Below are 22,229 nucleotides of genomic sequence, written 5' to 3'. Positions count from 1 at the left end.
CCATTGAGTCTAATCAGACGTTTATTCTTCAATTTAAAGTCTATTTGCGGACTTCTCCATTGTTTGCTAATGGGAGCAAGCTGCTAAGTGATCATCGCCACTTGGATTTTGATTTGGTTACGGATTTGGACCCCGTGCGCCACCCGTGGCGCTCTGCGGAATGTTTTTGTGGCCCCGGGCAACCCGGTATTTGCCCAATTTGTTATGCACCGGCCGAGGAATGAATCTTTTCGGCTGGAACTGAATGTTTGAAATCGTTCTGGGGGTCAGGGTCTCCCGATCTCACGCCCCATACCGAGCTAACTGGCGAACTCACGAATTAGCGCCCCTCCTTCGCACTCACATGGGGTTTTCTTGTTGTTTTTTTGCACCCTTTTTTCTTGTGCGGAGCTTTAAACGTTTATCGCCTTTTTATCATTATCATTTATTTGTTTGCATTAGTTAACACAGACACACGATCGTCAAAATGACACATATTAGGAACTTGGGAACACGTTTAATTTTAGATGACATCGAATACTTCCCGACTACAGCAAGCGAATCGAAAATAACAAACTGGAATAACACCGAAATTAAGACGGAAAACAGAATTAAGCCTGCGGCGCTCGTGGTGTCTCACGCGGATGCTGCGCTCTGTGCGAGATGCCGAGATGGCGAGATAAACGGAGGAGCACCAGCCGGGCCAAGATTACGGGCAGTCGAACGACAGACACGGCGATCTGGCACACGCGTCCAAAGGCGGCCAAAGACAGCGCCAAACTGCGGCCAACGGGGCGGATGAAAATGCGAGCTTTGTGGAAAAGCACATTCACACAGAAATCAGGGCTCCCACACACACACATACACACGCACAGGACACAACACCAGTTGAACCGAAACTACCGCAACAAGTTGAAAAGCTCGAGCACAGAGAGCGGCGAGAGAAAGTGGGAGAGGCAGTGAGCTAAAAGCTCGCGGTGAGACCGGCATTTTTTGCGGCATTTGCATTCAATTGACGATTGCAACGATTGTGATTGCGATTCCGATGGCCTGTCAGCTGCAATTGACACTCAGACTGAATGGCCCGCCAAATGGGCTGTGTCCGCTGCCAACAGGAATAAGCCAGTGAATACCCTGGAACTGGGGCAGCCTTCAGCAGTAGGGAGTGTTTAAATATCGCAGATACAATCATTACAGGAAGTTATTAAATAGTACAAATTCGTTTGTTTGCTTATCTATTTATAACAAGGAATTGCATTTATTCTTTCCAGTGTATGACTGCATAAAATGTTAAATTTAATGGAAATACAAATATCAATTGCGAGCCATACCATTTGATCACAATATATTCCGTGTTACATTTTAGTGTTATGGATGCACATTTCGATTTGAATTAGCCTCCTCCCTTGGGCGCCACATTTCGCAGATGGACGAGTGACTCGTTTCGCAATTGAAGTCGTATGCAAATTGACGCAAATTGCCAACGCTCACGTTCACACGCTCATCATCCCGATCGTGGGCAATCACCGGCGGCAGGGATCCGCAGAAGAACTGGGCGTAGCTAAGGTGGAATAGCTGGGGAGCCGAGAACTGCCGCTCAAATGCATACGGACGGTACTCGAACTTCCGGGAATCGTGGGCCAATCCAAAGAAGGAATCGTAGGCCAGTTGCAGGCCATTGAGATCAGCCAGGCGTTCTTTCAGCGAGACGGATGGTTTCTCCTCCGCACACTTAAGGGCATCCCGGAAAGCCTGCAACTCCCGGATCTCAAAGCCCAGAGGTGACTCATTTCCGGCGACATCAAAGAGTATACCTTCCTGTTCGAAGGCGTGGTTCATCTCGTGGCCCAGGACTGCTCCCAGAAGACTGTGCTGGAAGATGGCGTGCTGTCGGTGATCGAACAAGGGCCACTGCAAAAATTCCATGGGTACGGTTATGGTATTCCTTTCGTTCTCATAGAAGGGTGAAGTACGGGCTTTCCGCACGTTGTCGTTCACGTAGTAGTGCCGCAGATCCACTCGAGAATTCCTTTCAAGCAGTCCATCATTCTGGAGACGGGTTCGTAGGGTAAATGCTTCAAGCAGATTGGCCAGGAAATTTTTCTCAGTGAAATTAGCACTCTCATAGTGATTGTTATAGAATTCGGGAGATTTCTCCAGCGGTAAATTTCCAATTCTAATCTGAATACCTTCCAACTTTGCTCTGACGTAGGCCAACTGGTGTGCCGTAAGCTGCAGGCGATTGGCATTTAAGTATACCCCAAACGTTGCCTTTAAATTGGATACAATTTCCTGTAGCTTCCGGGTATCCTGCTCCCGATTTTGGTATATAAAGCGATCATAGATGTAGTTCATGCCCAGGGGAAGATGGGCACGCATGTGGTGAATGCAGCTTCTTGGATTCCGCTCCCTAGGCTCCGACTGCTCAACTAAAACATAGTGGCGTGCTCGAATATACGTGTCTTTGGGCTCACTGGCGAAATCCCGTAGGAAGCGAAAACATTCCCGCAAATACTCCACATCACTCACCTCGAAAGTCAGACGATCGAACTCGTCAGTGTGATTTGCACCCAATAATTCAATAAAAAAGGAACGTGGAATGGGGATTTTCTGCCTTAATTCGGTGTAACTCCATGTATATACAAAGGGATTTTCTGCACGATACTTATCCTGAAGCTGATGCATTTTCTCCACCAGTTCAACCACTCCCCACGTGTACCACTCTTCGTAAAGACGCATGAGCTGCAAGACCCGCAGGTCACTATATCTGGCAGCCGGATCAGGCATCTTAATCTGAATAACCCAACGCATGGAATCGTTGGCGGCCACATCAACTCGCTCATCCATGAACACACCATTCAAGCCGTCTTCGAGGAACTTCTTAGGATGCACAGTCCAGTGATTAACCAGTTCTTGTGGACGAGCATTCCCGTGAATCTTTCGCGTATCCTCCGTGCAAGCCTTGTAGTATAGTCGCATTTGTCCTATCAGTCGGGGTGCCAGTGTATCGTTTTCTCCCAAGTGGCTCTCCATGAACTCCACCATGGCATTGGCAAACTGATCCTCGACCCGTTCAAAGTTGTCTATATATTCAGAGGCACTAGAGAAGCCACCGCAAGCAAAATTCCAGAAATTTAAGCATGGTGATGTTGTTCTATTGAGATTATGGTGAATATCGTTCGCCGTTGCAACGTTGATGTCCACTAGTGCCTGGATGGGAATCAACAATGCCACCAGGCAAGAGCACAGCAAAAGTAAACTTCCCATTAAGCTCGCTCGATTCGTACTGAAATATTAATGAGACAATAGATTATCACAACGCTCTGCTGAGCTCGGACCCCTTCGAACTGGCGATCGAGCTTTGCGAACTGATAGTGACAACTCGGTCAATACTATATTCCCATTTGAAATGTAGAGCGATTCCCCGCCTAATTAAATGTACCTGGCACCTATGCATATTATATAAACCCGCTTGGTGACTACATTAATCCGAGCTTAACGTTTATTGAATCTTAATTACACCACTGTTGTAGTTCAATCTTCAATCGGTCGCTAAGACAGTTCGCAATATAAAACAGGTAATCGCGTCGGGACTACCCCAACTATATGTCACAAGCTTATAGTCTACTTAACAAAACTGTATCTAAGGTGTTCACTTCTTAAACTTTTGCTTTTTTCCCGCATTCGCACCCGCCGAGGGCTTTTTCAGCTGGCCGATCTGTTTGGATTTTTGCTTCAGCTTGTTCTGCTTCTTGATAGGCTTCCCCTCCAGAATTGGGACATCGTCGATATCCACTCGCGGCGCCTTGGCCAGTTTGGCGTTTCCCGGCTGTTTCCCTTTCGCCTGTGGCTTCGGTTTCGGTTCCTTAGCTGCTGGTTTAGCAGGAGACTTTGTGCCATTAACTGTTGGCTTTTTGCCCTCTGGTTTAGCTGGTGAACCGGTTCCATTTTCCTTGGGTTTCGCTGCTTGGTTCTTTTTATTGAATGGTTTCGAATCTGAATTGGAAGCTGGTGTTTTCCCGTTGGTTTGTTTTTTTTTAGGTGTAGGTTTAGAAGGTGCCTCGCTTCCATTTGCTTGCTCGACCGGTGCCTGTGATTTCTTCTCTTTCTTCTCCGCCGGCTCTTCAGGCTTTGGCTTTTTCGGCGCCTTGACAGGTTGCTCAAACACCTTGGCCACATACTTGGTCTTGCTCTCCTCTCGCTTCTTCTTTTTCAGCTCCTGTTCGATTTCGGTGAAACTCGGTTTTCCAGCACGCTTGCCCAACAGTTTTCGGGGACCCTTCTCCTTTGACGCTTCCTCCTCCTCCTCAGGCTCAGCAGCCGCTTCTGTAGTGGCCTCCGCCTCGATGGCCTCATCCAGCTGCTTCTCATCCTCCTCCTGCTGCTCCTTAGTTATGGGTATGGTGTTGGAGAATTTCTTGAGCTTGGCCACGTAGAATCCGTCCATGTTGTGGGTGTGTGGATAGTAGCGCTTGGTAAGGTTTAAGCTAGGATGAAACCGATGCTGCCGGAACTTGGTAAAGCCCTCTACGCCGAAGTCCAGACCAGTGGGCACGAGTTTGACATTTCGCTTCTTTAATGCATAGTCAATGACCCATTCGTTTTCCTCGGGCAACACTGAGCAAGTTGAGTAGACAATGTAACCGCCAGTTGATGACTTCGCATCCGTACAATCAATGGCAGTCAGCAGGAGCTTCCTCTGCAGGTTATAGCACCTTTGTACATCTACTTCCGACTTCGTGGTCTTAACACTGGGATCCTTAGAGACGACGCCAGTTCCTGTGCAAGGAGCATCCAGCAGGACGCGGTCAAAGCCAGTCATAATATTCCGGAACTTAGTGCCGTCTTCGCAGCTGACCACCGCATTTACAATTCCCAGGCGATGGAAATTGGCAACAATGGCCTTGATGCGATCCCTGTTAGAATCGTTCGCGAAGAGCACCCCAGTGTTCTTCATGATACTTGCGATGTGGGATCCCTTTCCACCGGGGGCAGAGCACATGTCCAGGATGCGTTCGTTCTCCTGCGGGGCGAGTGCCATTACAGGCAGCAGCGAGGAGGCGCCCTGGATCATGTAGTGGCCAGCCAGATACTCTGGAGTTGCACCTAGCGGCACCTGGGAGTTAAAAACAACCAATCCTACTTTCGTCCATTTGCCCAGGGGATCCAAGTTGACGCCACGATTGATAAGAGCTCCGGCCAAATCCCTACGTCGTGTTTTAAGAGTATTGGTGCGTATGGTCAGGGGACGAGCAATCTAAAGGAGTCAATTTTAAGGATTAACCGTGCAACTATCATGTTTATGCAATATACTAACCTCTGAAGCCTCCAGATATTCCATTAGCTCTGTCAGCGGCAACATGTCCATCAGCTTCTCCATCAAAAACTCGTTGTAGCTGTAATACAAACACAGATCCCTGCGCAGCAAATCAATGTACTCCCCGCGAGACCTATCCGCTTGACGATACTTTTTGAAGTCGGATAGAACCAAGCTGACGTCCTTTATGCGCTGTTGCACTTCCTGCAGGGTTAGGTCCTTCTCGGTTTCTTCGCCTTCGACGGGTAGCTGGAAAACATCTTGCCTGTCAACGGTTTCCAACATTTCGTCGTCGGCCAGTTGGGCTTCCTTAGCCTCGCGCCTTTTGAGCTTCTTGTTAGCCCGTTCGATGGGCAGCTTGTCATCATCATCATCATCGTCGTCTTCATCCTCCTCTTCATCACTGTCTGCCTGAACACCATCTTCATCGCCAGATATATCAAAATCATCGTCGGAGTTCACATCATCATCGTCGGAAAGATCGGCCAGCTTGCCAACCTGAGCAGTGTCATCATCAGATTCGTCTTCTTCCTCATCGTCCTCATCTTCCTCTCCAGATTCTTCTGCTTCCAGACCACCCTCGCCGTCAGAGTCGTCCTCCAACTCATCTTGGGAGTCCTCCTCCGACTCCTCATCCTCCTCCTCTTCCTCGGACTCCGTTTCTGGCTGCTTCTGCTGCTTTTTCTGTTTTTTGGGCTTCAGCCAGGCATCGTTGTCATCTGTAAAGCCCTTGGGAGATGTTTTCTTGCTCTGCGGAACTGGCACCAGTTGAGGCACCTCCTCATCGGAGGATGCAACCTGTTGTTCCTCTTCATTATCCTCTGGATCGCTGTCGCTGTTGTAGGCCGTCTTCCGCTTAGCCGGTTGCGGTAGCTTTCCCTTAGCCTTCTTCTCCTGCAGTTTGGCCTTCTGGACCACTTTCTTTTGTTCCCGCTTCACAAATCTCTGCTTCTGTCGGTGGGAGAGCTTCTTGTCCTCCTCTTCCATGGGAGCTGTGAAGTAAAACATTTGAAATGAACACCCGAAAGATGGGGTAATCTTGACCAGCACTCACCAAACGATTGTTTACGAAAAACAGGTGCTCCTTGTTTGCGCGCCTTGCGCCCAGGTCCCTTCTTCGGTTTATCACTGTATTCCGCCTTCCGACCCATATTTTTAACTTAATTTATCCGGTTTTTAGAGCAAACTTTAAGAAAAACGTGAGCAGTTCGATTTTGCTCCACGTGCGCCGCTCAAAAGACAGCGAGTGTTTTCCAGCACTGGTCAGAGGGAATTGCTTAAGCCAGTGCTGCCCCCTTTTTGGCTTATAAATAGCTAGCAACAATATTTTCTTTTCAAAATAAGGTAATAAGTTATTTTACTAACTATTTTAAATAACTATTATTTTGTGGGGTTTGGTTGATTCATTTGCTACTTTGCAAAGGTAAGGCATTTATATATATATTTTGGAAACAAAAGGGAATTTCTAATTTACCATTTCTAGCTATTCGCACTCTCAGCTGTTTAGCAGAGAACATGTTTCTCAGCACTGTAAGACCGAGTATGTAAACTAAATGGTAAATCCAATAACAATTAAAATGACAGTAATCAGATAAAAATATACATTAGAAATAAATTTCGTGCCTGTTGATAAGCTTTATAGGCATTATATAATTAGACAATTTGAACATTTGATTTAATTTAAATGACCGTTATGGGGGCTGCCAACTTTATGCGAATCGCGGTTCGTTGGCAACCCTGCCCGATTTGATTGTGTTGGTGAATGCCCGGTTCAAACGACTGCGCCTTTTTGCGAAAAATACAATTAATTGCAATTTATGGCTTACCAGGAGAAGATAACAGAATTTAAGCACTGGGCCACTAGTCTGGGATGCCCGCCCACTGCCCTGCCCTCCGATGATGCCCTCCGAAGGTAAGTTACAGCTGTATTAGGAAAATCACCAACTATCCATACTTAAAACCCGTCCTTTGCTGCACAGAATTTTTAAGTCTGGCTCTAGTTTACTTTTGGACCAACTGCAATCCCGCATCCAGCCGGTAGAATGCGTGCGGGAGGTGCGGGAGAACCTGCTGATTGCCCAAGTGGCTCGCTATAAGGATAAAATGGTGCCGTTGGCTTCTAGGAGTTTCCATCCACCGGAGCTCCAGAGGTACCAGAAAATACAGGATCTGAAGAAGCACAAGGAGAAGGCGAATCAACAGCTGATGGAGGCCCGGAAGGAGTTCCAAAAGCTATCCGCCGTCATCAAGACCAAGAGTGGGTATAAAACATCATACATCTAATCAACCTAATCCGGTGAACCCGCCACAGACATTCAAACCATCAGTGCTGAGAACCGGAAGCAACTGCTTGAATCCAAATATAATATCCTGGACCTGAAGCTAGAGTCACTGAATAAGAACTACGACCAGGAGTTGAAGAACAAGGTCCAGATCTTGGCCACCACACCCGTAAAGCTGAGTGCCAGAAATGCCAGCGAGGCGCAGGCAACAAGGGCTGTGGAGCAGGCTCTCAAGCAGCTGGAGACCTTCTACAGAATGGGTGACGAGGGCAATGCGATGAACAATTTAGCAGATGCCAAGCAGCACTTGTGGGATGAGATGCGGAGCACCTTTGCGGATATTCCCAACGCCCTGCTTCTGAACGTTGTAATGAAGATCAAAGAGGAGCAGCTGCAGTACATCATGAAGCTGAATGAATCCAAAGGCAAATGCACAAATGCAAAGCCACCGCTTAATAACTACGAGGTCAAGTTACTAAAGACCAAGGCCGATATGATTGGTCTGGTGGCCAAATATTTCGGGGCACAAAAGGAGCTGGAGCAGAAGGAGGAACGCTTTTGCCAGGACTACAGCGTCTTTGTGGACAAACTGCAATCGAAGGTATACAGTTTCAATGGCATTTGTTTGGGCGACGAAGAAAATGCGGATGAACTGATCAGCGACTATCTGGTGCAGTACAACATGTGCAATTTTAATCGCTCCCAGAACGAATTCCTTCGCGAGCAGATTGAGCAACTGCGTCTGGAACTAGAAGCGAGTGCCAAGCAGTTAGAGAACCACGATCTAAAGCTGGGCTCTGTGAAACAAGTATACGGCGACATTAATTCCAGCATCAACCGTATCCAGCAGGATATGGTGCAGCTGTCGCAGATCAAGGAGAAGATCCTCTTTTCGCGAAATATGATGAAGAACCTGCTGGACGATATGCAAGCGGCCACACAGAAACAAAACGCCAAGTCTCAGCTGATGAGCACCAAGCTAAAAGTCAGCAATATGTCCATGTTGGGAGCGGAGAGTTTCTGTCTGGCCAATGATAGCGTGTTCTCCAGCACCAAGGTGGAGTTCGATGGCAACTGCAGCGCAATAAACTCAACCATGCGTCGCAGCTTTGACAACAAAACTCTAATGCCGGGCGGAGTAGCCTCCACACTGATGGCTGCATCCGGAGCCACGGTACCATCGCATTTGCTGGAATTCAATACCTTTCTGGAAATACCTCTGGAAAAATTCAGCTGTACGCCGCGCACTTGGTGAGAGCATGCCTCAGTTGAGTGTGCCATTTCCAATTAATCCAGAGTTCATGTTTTTCCCGACAGCTCCTTCCTGCTGTCCGCCAATCCACTCATCGTCGAGGCCCAGGAGTTGGCCTCCACCGTTCAACTGGCACCAGGCTATTTGCTAACACCCTTCGGCGCTCTGCAGGAAGTCCGAAAACGCATTTTGTGGGCGTCAGCAATTGCCGCACACACGTCTGACTTGAAATTGAATTTGCAGCCGTTAATTGGTAAGCTCGATTCCGACATTTTGTCTCATATCCGGCTGATAGGAAACGTATCCCCCTGCTCCCCAGTTGATCCGCACGATTTGAGACTGAAGGCGAGTCGTCAGCACGAGGAAATTGACCAATTGCTGGACAACCTGATGGCCATTGGGGTGAAGACTCAGTTACAGCTGGAAAAGGCCGAGCGCATCTACCAGTTCCTGTTAGAGAATCCCTTGCGACGCTACGTTCCCCCTAGTAAGCGATACAATAGTGGCAGCTTTGCCGACTACGAATCCGAGTTCAATCTCTACTATCGCATGGCCACCAATGAGAGTTCGATTCGGGCGCCACCTAATTAAGCGTGTTATTTATATTGTGAATACTTTAACCCATTTAAATTTTAAATTACATGAATACCTTGTTAGAATGAACAAGTAATCCGTTTTTGATTTTTTAAATATTTTTATTCATTTTTTTTATGTTTATTTTAGTTTTTTGTTTTGTCATTTTTTTTGTTACAAAGTCGAAATTGATTTTACTCACACCCACACAAAAATTTGGGTAAAAATGTCTTGTTATTCAAAAGAATTTTTCATTGTGCTTATGAGCTAATAATGTACACAACTTTTGTTGCCTTTTTTCGAATATGGATTTTGCCTCGATTATGGGGTTGAGATATTTTTTTGGGGAAAAGTGAGTGTGTCGAGTTGATAGATTTGCGTTGCGTAACGAAAATACTTTATTATTATTAAATAAAAATAAAATATCTTCTCAATTGTCGAAGCAAAATCGGAATGCTTGTGATGTATCTTGCTTAGATTAAGGTATTTAAAACATATACAGTGCCAGATGAGAAAGCAAAACGGACGGGATCAAGGTGAAATGCATCGTTTACGGCTGGGTTGAAGTCCAATTTCGAATTGAGTTTGGCTCTAAGGTGCTAATAAATTATAGTCTAGTTATCGTTGGCCCTTCACTTATCATACTTAACTTAAGACATAATATTGGACGTACAAAAATTGGCCTGGACTATACGGAAACGGAAGCAGGAGCTACAAAACGAACTGAGAACTGGATGTGGGTAGGTGTGTCCGAAATCGTTTGAGACATCTATTGCGCGGTTACACGATGTTTGTTTTCGATATATCTACTTTATATATGTTTATGCATTCGAGGGCTGGTTGATGGATTGGACCTGCAGTGCTTGGAGTCGGCGGACTTGGGCTCATTGGCTTATCTGGCGAAGAGGAGCGCCGCCAGGATGCCCACCAGAGCGAACGAAGTGGCGGACACATCCTCGGCACCGGCGATGTACGCTTGTCCACAAGCCGGTGGGCACACGGGGATGATCGTCTCGAAGAGATTGACGCGCGCCTCCGCCTCTCCAAAGCGATTGGTGGCCTTGCACACATAATCTCCGTACTGGCGCTTCTCAACGGTGATCACACGGAGCGTCGAGTCGGTGTACTCGTCGGCGGTGGCGAAGTGCGAGATGCTGTAGTGCTGGTTGTTGGCCAGCTGAATGTCGTCCTTGGTCCACACGATGGCCGGTGGCGGATAGGCCTCGATGTGGCACTCCAAGTCCATGTCGTACTGCAGGGCCTGTCCCAATCGCGGACGCGGCACGGTGATCACTGGGGCGAACTCCACCTCCACGTTGATGTTGCGCCTGTCGCCCTTGCTCACTCCGTTGTCGGCCACGCAGTAGTAGGTGCCGCGATCCTCCTTCTTCACCGACTTGATGCGCAGGGTGTTGCCCACATAGGTGGCACTATCTGCAATACAAATTGGTTTACTCATTAGTTATCTGGGTTATTGTAATTAAATATATGTATAATTTTAAGCTTCCTATTACATTAAAAACCGAATGTATTCTGTACTATTGTACTTATTTATATATAATATTTGTAGTTTTGAGTGTGAACTGAACGTTTTAAATGCCCAGTGATCTTATAATTCACTTGAATTCCATTATAGTTTGATTCCACATAGACAATTGCCGTATTGAATGTGGTGTAACCATTTCCATTATAAGTTAAAACTTATCCGCTGTTTAAATGACGCGCGTTCAAGTGCGAACACATCCACTGGCCATTAATGGAGCAGCTCTAAACGCTGTAGGTGCTCAATCTATTGTGTTTGTGCAGCGGGGACTGAGTCAAAAATCCGATTTTAATGAGCCAACCCGGAGCACATCCGTTGGCACTTGCGGGTGACCTTTTCCAGTTTTTCAGTGTCCATGGACATGCTCTCTGGGCGCCTTCGCCCACCGAAACAATGGCAGCGTTAATGACCTCTAACAAGTAAAGCATTTTGTTTGGGCCTCGGCTCGTTTGCACTGCCAACTAATTTTGAAAAACGGAGTATGCCAGCCACTGCACTTAGTCATGAGTGCTCTAAAGGATGGGGGCATGTCCATTGGGTTTGGGTGTGCGCTGAGCAACTGAACCGTGAACGTGAATGGGAATTGGAATGGGAATAGGAATAGGAATTGCAGTGCGAATGCCAAATGCCAAATGCGAAAGGTGCTCTGGGTTCATAACCGGAAGTTGGCTTAGCTCAACCAGGAAAGAAGGGGGTGGCTAGGGGTCTATACATGCATACATACTGTAGTATACTGTAGTATATGCACGATGCAGTGGAAGCGAGTGCAATGAGCCTAGGGATCTGCTCCCTCCTCCACGCACACAGATACTCCCGCTTATGTGTGCGTGTCTGTGGCTGCTCTTCAAACATTTGCCAAAACAATTCAGGCTCAAACAATTGACACAAACTACATGGAGCAGAAGTACACGGCGCTTTTCAAAAGGATGTCGAATTCTATTGCATGAGGCATTTTTAAAACCACCATCTAAAAACTTTACTGGCAGCAGTGTATTTAAAGTTCCATCAATATCCACATAAATCATATAATTTCAGAAGATTGGCAAATATTTGAATTGGTACCAAATTTAATAGATCAATTGTATATCTTGAGCTGATGCTCCTTTTTCTCAGTGCTGAAAAAAGAGTTGGAATCCGATGGGATGTAGAGGAGCCGTAGAAACATCAGGAGCATTGACCAAAGCTCCGGAATGCCCTGAAAATATGTTTTGTGCGAATTGCACATAAATGCGGGCCACACGCCGAAGGGGGAGAATTCGAGTGCGGCTTGTGCCTGCTCAGCTGAAACATTTCAAATTAATTGCGCCTGGGAATCGAAGTAACACATTTCATTAAAATTGGATTGACAGCCCATGCCGCCCATGCAGCCCACTCCCCTCCCCTTCCACTCTAAGCCCTAGCAATATGTGATGGCAATGGGTTAAGGCGGTGGCCCAGCAATCAAGCAACTGCATCGGTTGACGAACGTGAAATGGCATCATGATGCGGGCATCTGGGAAACAAGCGCAACCAACTCATTTCAATATTAGAAAAGCACACACAAGCTGAAATAAACTCCCAAGTAATGCATACATATATGTATCTACTACTGGGCATATAAATCCAAAGCAGACTTTATAAAACGAGTGGTGGGCAGGAGAGGATTTGTTTAATTAGTCCAATGGAAGATGATTCACTTCGTATTATAGTGTCGTGACAGAAATACATTTGTGTTTGTACAATTGGACGACAGTACTTTGTGCTGCTTCTAAATGGTCTTCGATGAAATGAAAAACTTGAAAGGATCATGGACACCAACTGCTATCTGCTCTCAAAATTATAGAAAATATCTGGGTAAGCATGCAAAACCCCTGCCACAACTATGCCCGAAACAAAAAACATCAGTAAAGACGCAAGTAGTTAATGTTAAGTACTACTAACCCTGCCCAGCAAGTAGAATCAGTTGCGTTTGTAATTTCCGAGCGTTTACTGTGACTGCCGGGCCCAGAACAGAGAGACCGGGCCCAAAAACAGGTTCTTTCTGTATAAGTCTAGCCCAGAGAAGTCATCTCAGTGGCTGTTTCTGTTTCTGTGTCGGTTTCTATTCTATTCTCTACCTTGCAGTGAGCTGCGAGTTCAGCAGCCTGGCTGCAGCTCTAGATATGTACGAGTATGGTGCACCACCAGATAGCCCTTGATCGAATGCAGTTGTAATGGCTGTGCGTTTATGGGATCACGGGAAGGGCACAGCCCACGCGAAATACAAATGCGCAGGCGCAACATGGTGTTAAATGCTACCACTGCTTTTTATTTCTTTTTATTTCGTTTTTGATGGACTACCGCACACTCAGCGGACTGTGAAATGATATGCAAGTCAGGTACGCAGAGTCCAGGAATTTCAGGGCTTCAAGCGTTCCCAAACATTTGTCGCCTGTAAACCGTTTTACCGTTTTACCATTTTACCATTTTGCTGTTAGCATGTGGAAACTCTGAAAACCCCTTTTATGTGGAGGCCGCGCATGCGCGTAAGTGGGGCGTGTCAGAAAGTGGCAATATTTAATTGCTAATTAGCTATGCGACGCAAACAAAGAACCGAGGGAAGAGAGCGAACACAGCTGCCAGTTTCTTGAGTACGAGACATTTCTCATTCTCTGCTTGTAATTAATGCAGAAAGAATGCCATGAATTGACTCCAGACCCAGAGACTCGATGCTTGCGACACTTTTGAGGGTTCAAATTCATGAACTGGAGCATTAAGTCATTGAACCAGTACACCCCAAAATGGAAGATGAATGGCTTGGTTATTTGAATTTGAGATAGTCAAGAGTCGAGGAATCGAAAACATTATTGTAATGGCTTCGAGTTACGAAAACCAGGCTCATATATCACTCGCAAATCAGCTGAAGTCAAGGGTTCAGTTGAATTGGATTGGATCTACCTTTTCCTCGTCGATGTACCACATGTATGTGCTATTTGAAGCCTGGTCTTTATCCTGTGTTTGCTATTCCCTCAAGGGGCTGTTTCAATAACCAACCATTACGGATTGACAAATTAAGAGTGAATTTCTGTTCAATCAAACTAATGAGAGTGACTGCAGCAGCAGCGGAGCCCGCATTCCAGGGACCCACAAAAGATGCATATTCCATACAGCGTGCAGCGGAAACAGCTCGCTCCTCCGTATCATGCCGACCATCATCCATCACACGGAATGGTGTGGAGTAATTTCAGTTACTAATGAGAGAATTAAAAACACTTTGCGCCAGGCAGGATGGTGATGATGGTGCGGTGCGTCCATCTCTGACTCGGCAATCTCTGACAACTAATGAAAGGAAAACAGAAACAGCCACAGCTACAGCTACAGAAACAGAAACAGGAAAGACGGAAAGATGGCAAGATGGAAACTCAAAAGGTAATGAAAACCCCGACTTGGCAGGCGGGCGGGTCCACATTTGTTTTAGGCCCTACCTTCGGGGAAACCTGTCTGGAACTCTCTGTCTCCGCCTGCCCATCATGCGAAATGAAAACAACGTTGCTAACGCAACACCCCTTGTTTCTGGAACCCCGAAGCCTGGATCCCTCTGCTCCCTGGCCAAACAACCAGAGATAAATTGTCAGTTGAAGGCAACGAAAAAAGAGCCAAAGAAATGGAAAATTGTGCAAAGGCAGAGGTGAGAATTCAGTTTTGGGTAGGGTAAAAGGTGAGAAGTGCAGGTAGATAGGTCCTAAAAGGATGCAACTTCGCTGAGCCGCTGCAGTGAAAACGGAAAATGGAAAATGCACGGAACAGGTGTAGGTGTAGGTGTAGAAGTAGGTGGAGGTGCATGACTATCCGTATATGTATAAAGCGGCCAAGTTCTGAAAGTCCGGGTCTCCTGGCTTCCTGCTTGGATGACTTTCAATGAGCGCTCGCTTGGAAAATTGGTGACAAGTTGGGATCGTGGAAGGGGTTGCTTGCTCTGCTACCGTTTCTAATGTTTCATAAACTACTTAAAGCGACAAAAACAAAAAAAAAAGTAAAATGAAAAAACCCCGCCGCCGAACGCCATTTTGTGAGGTGGCAGAAACAACCACCCAAGAGGGCTGGAAAAAGGGAAATTGAGTGGCATGCAAAAAATATCCGCACCAATCACAGAGCCAGACGCTGTTTTTCAAACCCTCTTTTTTCTCCCGTGGAGCGGGAAAACGTGTGACGGGCAACAACAACTAACCAAAATAACATTTGATGCAAGGCGCTTTCCCTTTCCCGGAAAGTCTAGGCCCGCGGCCATATTTGCTCTTTCCCCATTCAATTTCCTGCAATTTGGCCAGCAACTCCGGCGGAAAGTCTAAGGAAAATTCAGGAAAAGCCTGTCTTTCTCTCTCTCTGCTCGGTCTCTTGCAGGGCCCTTCAAATGTCAACTGATTCCATGAACCGAACGTTGCCATGTGGAAATTATGAATGTTAATGCAGCCCGTCAACAATGTGTGACTCATCATAATTTAAAACACGGACTGGCAATGGCAAAGGCAAAGGCCAAATGCCGAAGCGGGTGCGCTTTTAATGACGCTCCGCATTACTTGCGCCTGCTGCACACATCCCAACCGAAATGAAAAACCCAGTGCCAGGAACCCAGTCCCAACCCAATGCCATACCCAATCCCAACCACCCAACATACGAGTATCATGGCTCCCGGGCATGTCACAGATGGGTCATGTCCCCCGTTCTCCTGGATACGTGCCATCCAGTTTGGGTTGGCAAAAATCCAATTAAAAGAGTGCACACAGTGTTTTGATTCTAACACGATTTTCCTATTTTTTTAGAGTAGCGCTCGTGTATCAATGGATGCTTCACTTAAACGGGGATTGATTGCATTGTGATGTGTGTGTATTGAAAATGGTTGTGCGCAATCAGCAAATACCGAATTGCAAACTGCAATAGCGTGCGTAAAAGTTGATTTAGATGTGTTCTGTGTGCAATGTGTTTTGATTTCCTTTTGCAATCGTAAAATACTCATATACCAAATTTAAGAGAGAAACCTCTGGTAGAAGTGAAGTTACATGGGTTAACTTAGCTAAAGAACAACCACTTCCCCAACTTTCTTTTATGACTATTTTTCCTTCCTCAACGAGATGAAGTGCTTTCTTGGCCCAGAAGTCAAGTGGTTTGAGTTGATTAAACCCACCAAGAGCTTTAACGGAGCCCCTTTGCCCCTCTGCTGACAGCTTCTTTCATTGATTGCCCAGGAACACCTGGTAAATGCAACGCCAGAAGCTGCAACGGGAGGAACCCGCCTGCACTCTGGTGGAAAAATTGCATGGCTCTGCAAATTTGTCGCCTCTTCCTGTTTTGTCACCCAAACTCATCACGGAACATCAACATGGTTGTGGAATGGATGGATGGATGGATGGATGGGCGGGGAAAGGGCTTCACTTGTTCTGGCTGATGTTGCTGTAACCGCCGTGCTGCACATACATATCGAGCATATAACAAGCTCTTGAGACATGTGAATGCACCCACTTTGGTGGGCCTTCGCCTTGAAACCGCACCGAGTGACATGGATCCACCCTCCGGAGTCCGGACAGCAAACCACCCACAATTCGCTGCCTACCGCCCATCGACAGACAAAGCCACAGACGCTGTGTTGTTGACTTTTGAAAAGTGATTTTCCTCCTCGAGTAGTACATTATAGCTGGCCGAGAGTTATGCCGCCTGGTATGCCATTTATTGGATTACACTCCACTTCGCTGCCTTCTTCAATTCCCTTCTCCGCCACTCAGTCAATTGCAGACTGTACTTGCTCCGGCTGGGAATCATAAATCAGGAATCAGGGAATTGTAAAGAAAACTATTAAAATAGCAATTATGCCAAAAAAGAGAGCTGCAAGAAGGCTGACCGACGTAAATCCCTTGTGAGCCGAGTGCCTAAATAAATATTGGCTAAGTCCCAGGGCAAACAATTCAGATGGCAGGGAGGTGAGTTGGGTTGGAAAAGCCGCGTGTCCTTTTGTGTGAGAATGCGAGTGTGATAAGGATTAAAAAGCCGGTTGGTCTGAAGGTGAAACATGCAGACAAGAGTGCTAAACAAATATGGGAATTGCCACACCAGAAATGTATGCAAAGTGAAAGGGATTCTCGCAGGGAAAACGGATCTTGGGTGATTATTTATTCATTTAGAAATACTCGTATCTACGATGATGTCATAGATAGCAGTATACTTTTATACACATAGTTTTCGATGTTAGTTGGTGTACATAGAAGTAGGACAGAGTAGAGTATGACTTATCATGAAGCTTAGGCATCTAAGAGTAATAATATAATGTCGAAAAAACTTTTATATATTGTTGTTAACAGACAGCGATGATAATTACATGAAAAGTGGGTAGAAACATGAGGAATGGCCCCACGGATAGAGGGAAACTGGGACGATTTGGTCGTGCACTTCGGCTATTAACTAACAAGTTATTACTTCGAGCTGAGTGAGTGCCACAAAGGGCTGGCTTCTCTGGCGATTCTCCGCATTTTGCGGCTGACTGAAAGCCGCCAGTTGGCCCCATGAAATGGCCATGTTGACCAAGTGGTCGTTGCCCCAGCAACCAACATTCACGAACAGGTTTTCTTGCTACAATGCTTCTTCTACGTCATCGCCGCTTATCGTTCCATGTTGCATGTTCTCGGACCCGTACCCGTTCTCGTTTTGCCTTGCCTGTGCCTTTGCCTTTGACTTTGAGTTGGCCATAAACAATGCAGCCCATTGCAAACAGGAAGAGGAAACGGCAGCAGGACAAATAAAAACAGGGCCACCATCAAAGGATTCGACTCACTCCCCCCCGAATTACCACTGCCACACCACCACCACTCCTCTAATTGCGAGTGTGCCAAACCTAATTGCTTGCAAATATTTTGAAACTCAAACACACAGCTGCCGCCTGTGGCATCTGAGGAATTTCATTATGCACAGCATACGAATATGCATGATTTCCATTATCCATTATCCATCAAATTTGAAGGGGGCAACTAATCTCGTGCACGGCCTGTTGAGATCTCGAGTTTAGCATCAATTGCGCATCGAAATGTTTAAGCATAAATATTATTAACATTAAGACTGGCACCCTTGCGTCGCTTGATGGCGAAATTGGAGTACTTGATCTCATGCTCACTTGAGTCTAATTCGCAATTTGCCAGCAAACGCAATTTGCATGAAAGTTAATCAAGAATTTTCGCCAAGGGAGTGTTCCGGAGCCTTCGATCCCATTCCCCATAGACTGGGTTCAGACACCCCGAAGAGATCTGTGCGATCTGTCCGAGATTCGAGCCAGCACTATGCTCACACATAATTGAACAATTAAAGTTAATTTAGCATGATCCTCGATCCCTCGAACAGCGATAAGAATCTGAAAGATTCTCCGCTTCCGTTCGGAACAACAATGCCCCAAAACGGTGACAGCTGCCATCGTTTGAATATTCAGCAAAAAGTGAATTCAATTTCGTGTTGCTTTCTTTGCAGCTATCAGCTATGAGCCATCTCTTGTTTTTATTCCAAGGGGCCAAGGTGAGGTTTATTATGGCAGCGGATTTTGCATGGAGCAGCATATACACATATGCTTATGTGGCAGATTGCCCCTGGTGCCAGGTTTTCAGGTGCCAGGTGCAAACACTGCACATGTCTGTGTTTACTCAATGGCCATCTACTACCAAATGGTTTGGCCATTCAATGTAACATAGCTCATACATACATAGGTATAAAAAGTGAAAAATAACCAATCGATTTGCATGGCAACGCACAAATTGGCATGGACCCGGGTCCCTCAACACCCTGAATTCAGAACTGGTAAGCTGGTGAACTGGCGAGCGGAAACGCTTGATTAGGGGTTCCTCACCGGGCACCAGTGAGGCACCAGTCCCTGGGCGGGACGAAATGGATTTCCCAACCGGCTGATGGGATCAGGGGTTGTTTAGATCGAGGGGCACGGAAGGGCTCGAACCGCTCGCGGCTTGTTTGTTTGCATCTCTTACATTGTACTCGCCCCGGGAACCACCGACCTTTGTTTGGGTTACCTTTTTAGCTTGTAATTTATATATATTTTGTATACTTCGATTGTATTTTGCCGGCTATCAAAATAAGAATTATGTAGCCGAGAATGCGACGGTGGAAAGGGGGGGAAGGGGGAAGGAGTGGTGTTATCCAGGGTTGTGGGCCTGGGAGTTCTTTTCCAGGGGGCGCAGCCCATTTGCCATGCTCTCAGGATCCCTTTGTTTGCGTATGTTTGCTGTTTACTCGTTCCACCTCAGAGTTTCATTTTTCAGCTTTTGCATTTTTTTTTATCCCACCCAAAAGCCCAGACCGTGTCTGATGTGTAAGAAACAGCCCTCTGCTGCCGCACCGTTTTTGCACGGGTTGTTTGCCCGGAGTCGGCGAGTCGCAGAGTCGCAGATGAGGAGACCCGGAGACCATCAAACGGTCCGTGGAACGTTTTCAAGTTGCGGAAGCAATTGCGCGTGCTGAAGTTGTCGAATGCCTGAGAAGCTCGATTCGGAATGGGAATGGAAATGCGAAACGTGAAATGTGAAAAGCGGCACAAAGGCTGTGCAGTCGTAGCTCCTCGTCACGCCCACCTCTGGGTACACCATGGAACTGCACCTCCCACCCCCCGCCACGATAGCCCTTGGAAAACATTTGACTCGGCTCGTTGGCGCATTTCAAAGCGCTGCTGGACGTGGTGGCACTGTGCTGTTCTGTTTGCCTAAGCGCTTTAAATTAGAGCGTGGAAAAGTGTGAAACTCCTGGCAAATACTGGACCCCAAACTCAGGGCCCTTTGATTTATGGCGGAATGGAGTTAAGCCATTCCTGGCCAGCCGTGGAGCGTATCCAACTGGTTGCGGTTGGGTTTTATAGCTCGTAGCGCAGGGCACGCCTGGTTTTTATTTCATTTTTATTTTTATATTGAACCACAGAAGGAGGCCTCAATGTCGTGGCAATTAAAGATTGCACAAGCCAGCTGATAGATACATGCCGCGGGAATTAAGCTTGCTATCGGATATAGCGACACCAGGTAGGGTGTGTCCGCAAGTCGGTTCTGGGTAATGAGTAACTGTCGGATTAGTTACACTAATTGCTTTCCAAATGACGCTGCAATCTTGTTAAGGACAGCCATTATGTCTGCATGAGGGTCAGAGTTCAGGTAAAGATCGCATCGAGATCGCTATGGAACAGCAGCACCTGTATGGGATTAACCTAGCGAGCGGAGGAGAGAAGGTTCTATTGTTCCATCTACCTGGGCACCAAATTACTTTAGTGTTTTATTAGCTTTTCCCTTCCTTTCGAGAATTTCGTGGTCGACAAGCAAACGCAAACAATTTGTAGATAGCATTTGCACTTGTCCGAAACGGAGTTTCCCGAGAAAAATGGACCCATTTCTTGGAATGGGAGGAACATAAACAAGGTGAAGAAAATTGTATATATTATATTATTTCTGGTATATAACTCGATGTGGGTTTTTTCGACAAGTGCATGGATAAGAAATTTCGCTTGTGATCTGTTTTGCGCAAATAGCGATGATACATTTTCTGATAATCAAAAAACCTTTATTTATACAAAAGCCAAATATTTTCATGTCCCACACACGTGCTAATTGCTAAGTAATGAATAATAAAAATAATACAAACAAGAAAAAGCTAGAAGTCAATTCCTTATACTCGTGTAGTATCGTACGCTATGACAAAAAACAATCAAGTTTTTCTTGCACAACTAATGTATTCTTGATCTAACAAACTTGCAAAAATTAGATTTTCCCTTGCTATTTGTTTTGACTCCTTTGCGAAACAATCTTCAAAAGGCCAAACAGGTAAACAAAGGGTACCATGCGTACGTTTCCGAACTCCAGAAAGTGGAAAACGGCCCAAAAGGCAAGTAAAAAAGAAAAATCAATCTGCTGTTGCGAAACTCAGCCCTCGAAACAGGTGGGGTGTTGGCGTTGGCAGGGCTAGACCCCGTTTATAAGAACAGCCAGACCAAGTCGAGTAAACAAAACTGAAAACTAAGGTGACGCCTGAGTGAGTCACGGTCACTCACACTGGAGCCCACAGCCCAGAGCCCAGTTAAAGCCCCCATTCCCAGCTAAAGCCAAATGCCAAAGCGGGACGGACAGAGCGACCTGCCCAGAGAGTGGGAGCGCAGAGAGCAAAGAGAGAGAGAGAGAGAGGGAGAGTGAGAGCTGGAGAACGCGCCCCACCAAACGAAAGCTGACTTAGCCAGCGTACCCAGCGTAACCCACGATAATCACCCACAAATAACTGAGGAAACTCACCAGTTGGCAGAATGGCATTGTTCTCGCGCCTCCAGGTGATGGTGGGTGTGGGATAACCGCTGGCGTAGCACTCCATTTGAACCTCGCTGCCCTCGCTGGCCACCACCGATTGCGTGGAATTGTCCGAGATGACCGGGGGACGGCGCACCGATAGCTTCACCTCGGCGCTCACTTTGTGCACGGTGGATATTACCACCTGGCAGGTGTAGGTGCCCGCGTCCGTCTCCTGGATGTCCTTGATCTGCAGCTTGTAGGTGGACGAGTTGGGATCGTAGCGCAGCGAGAAGCGCGAATCCTTTATGACCAGCGTGGAGCCCGTGGAGAGGAAGACGGGATCGCTGTCCGTTTTCAGGAACAGCACGTTGTACTCTTTGGCATACTGAACGGAGCAATCGAACTCCACAGTGCCGCCAATATCCTTGATCTGCTCCTGCGTGATGTAGGATATGGTCGGTGTTCGCTGGGCCAGCGTTTGTTGCACGAAAATGGCCAGGAGCAGGGTGCTCCACACGCAATTGGAGATACTCGGGCGCCACATCTTAGAAATCGACTTTTAGCACCACACCCTGCAAGCGCGCGATTTAATATATATGTATATATATATAGTGTTTCCCAAGAGCTGCGCTCCAAGATCTCAATCTTCTCCAGAGAGGGCGAGAGCGCGGCGAAGACGTCTCCAAAAAAACCGTAGACACCTATCTCCGTTTCGTTCTTGTGCACACCTAACGCAGATGCTGAACTGCAGTCTCCACACTTGTTTTCTCGCTCTGAGCAGGTTTCAGACTTCTTCTCTCGATCAGTCACGAGTTTTGGCCAAAACGGAGGTAACGCGCCGGAGAGTCAACTTCACTGTTCGAAAGTCGCGAAACGAATGAAGCCCAGGCTTTGAAAAGTGCGCTCTTAAGCATTCGTTGCCTAGAGACGGGCACCAGAAATGTGCCTAAAAAACGCAGCAATGTTATCGGTGCGAAACACGGCTACGTATATAGTGCGGACTCAAACCATAAATGCAATATGGTTT

General features: G+C 46.7%; 4 protein-coding genes across 4 annotated transcripts; 1 reads left to right on the top strand and 3 right to left on the bottom strand.

Moving 5' to 3' along the window:
• Positions 1–1,149: 1,149 nt before the first annotated feature.
• On the bottom strand, positions 1,150–3,246 carry LOC6546588 (neprilysin-1). The gene has a single exon (XM_001975866.3). It carries the CDS (start codon positions 3,244–3,246, stop codon positions 1,348–1,350), a length of 1,899 nt encoding a protein of 632 aa, XP_001975902.1. The 3' UTR covers positions 1,150–1,347.
• A 213-nt stretch (positions 3,247–3,459) lies between these two features.
• Positions 3,460–6,561, bottom strand: LOC6546589 (25S rRNA (cytosine-C(5))-methyltransferase nop2). The gene is made up of 3 exons (XM_001975867.3): positions 6,351–6,561; positions 5,297–6,288; positions 3,460–5,236 (listed from the first exon to the last, which is right to left on the bottom strand). The coding sequence occupies exons 1-3, from the start codon at positions 6,445–6,447 to the stop codon at positions 3,632–3,634; spliced, it is 2,694 nt and encodes an 897-aa protein (XP_001975903.1). The 5' UTR covers positions 6,448–6,561; the 3' UTR covers positions 3,460–3,631.
• A 439-nt stretch (positions 6,562–7,000) lies between these two features.
• Positions 7,001–9,486, top strand: LOC6546590 (augmin complex subunit dgt5). The gene is made up of 5 exons (XM_001975868.3): positions 7,001–7,208; positions 7,276–7,553; positions 7,608–8,829; positions 8,896–9,083; positions 9,150–9,486. The coding sequence occupies exons 1-5, from the start codon at positions 7,114–7,116 to the stop codon at positions 9,419–9,421; spliced, it is 2,055 nt and encodes a 684-aa protein (XP_001975904.1). The 5' UTR covers positions 7,001–7,113; the 3' UTR covers positions 9,422–9,486.
• An 18-nt stretch (positions 9,487–9,504) lies between these two features.
• On the bottom strand, positions 9,505–22,116 carry LOC6546591 (lachesin). Its single transcript, XM_001975869.3, has 2 exons — positions 21,209–22,116; positions 9,505–10,837 (listed from the first exon to the last, which is right to left on the bottom strand). The coding sequence occupies exons 1-2, from the start codon at positions 21,744–21,746 to the stop codon at positions 10,296–10,298; spliced, it is 1,080 nt and encodes a 359-aa protein (XP_001975905.2). The 5' UTR covers positions 21,747–22,116; the 3' UTR covers positions 9,505–10,295.
• Between the last annotated feature and the right edge of the window lie 113 nt (positions 22,117–22,229).

The sequence above is a fragment of the Drosophila erecta genome, unplaced genomic scaffold, assembly GCF_003286155.1.
Source record: "Drosophila erecta strain 14021-0224.00,06,07 unplaced genomic scaffold, DereRS2 tig00000092-arrow-pilon, whole genome shotgun sequence".
NCBI classification, from domain to species: domain Eukaryota; kingdom Metazoa; phylum Arthropoda; class Insecta; order Diptera; family Drosophilidae; genus Drosophila; species Drosophila erecta.
The sequence above is the reverse complement of the archived record's forward strand: the minus strand, read 5'-3'. Positions and strand labels throughout refer to the sequence as shown.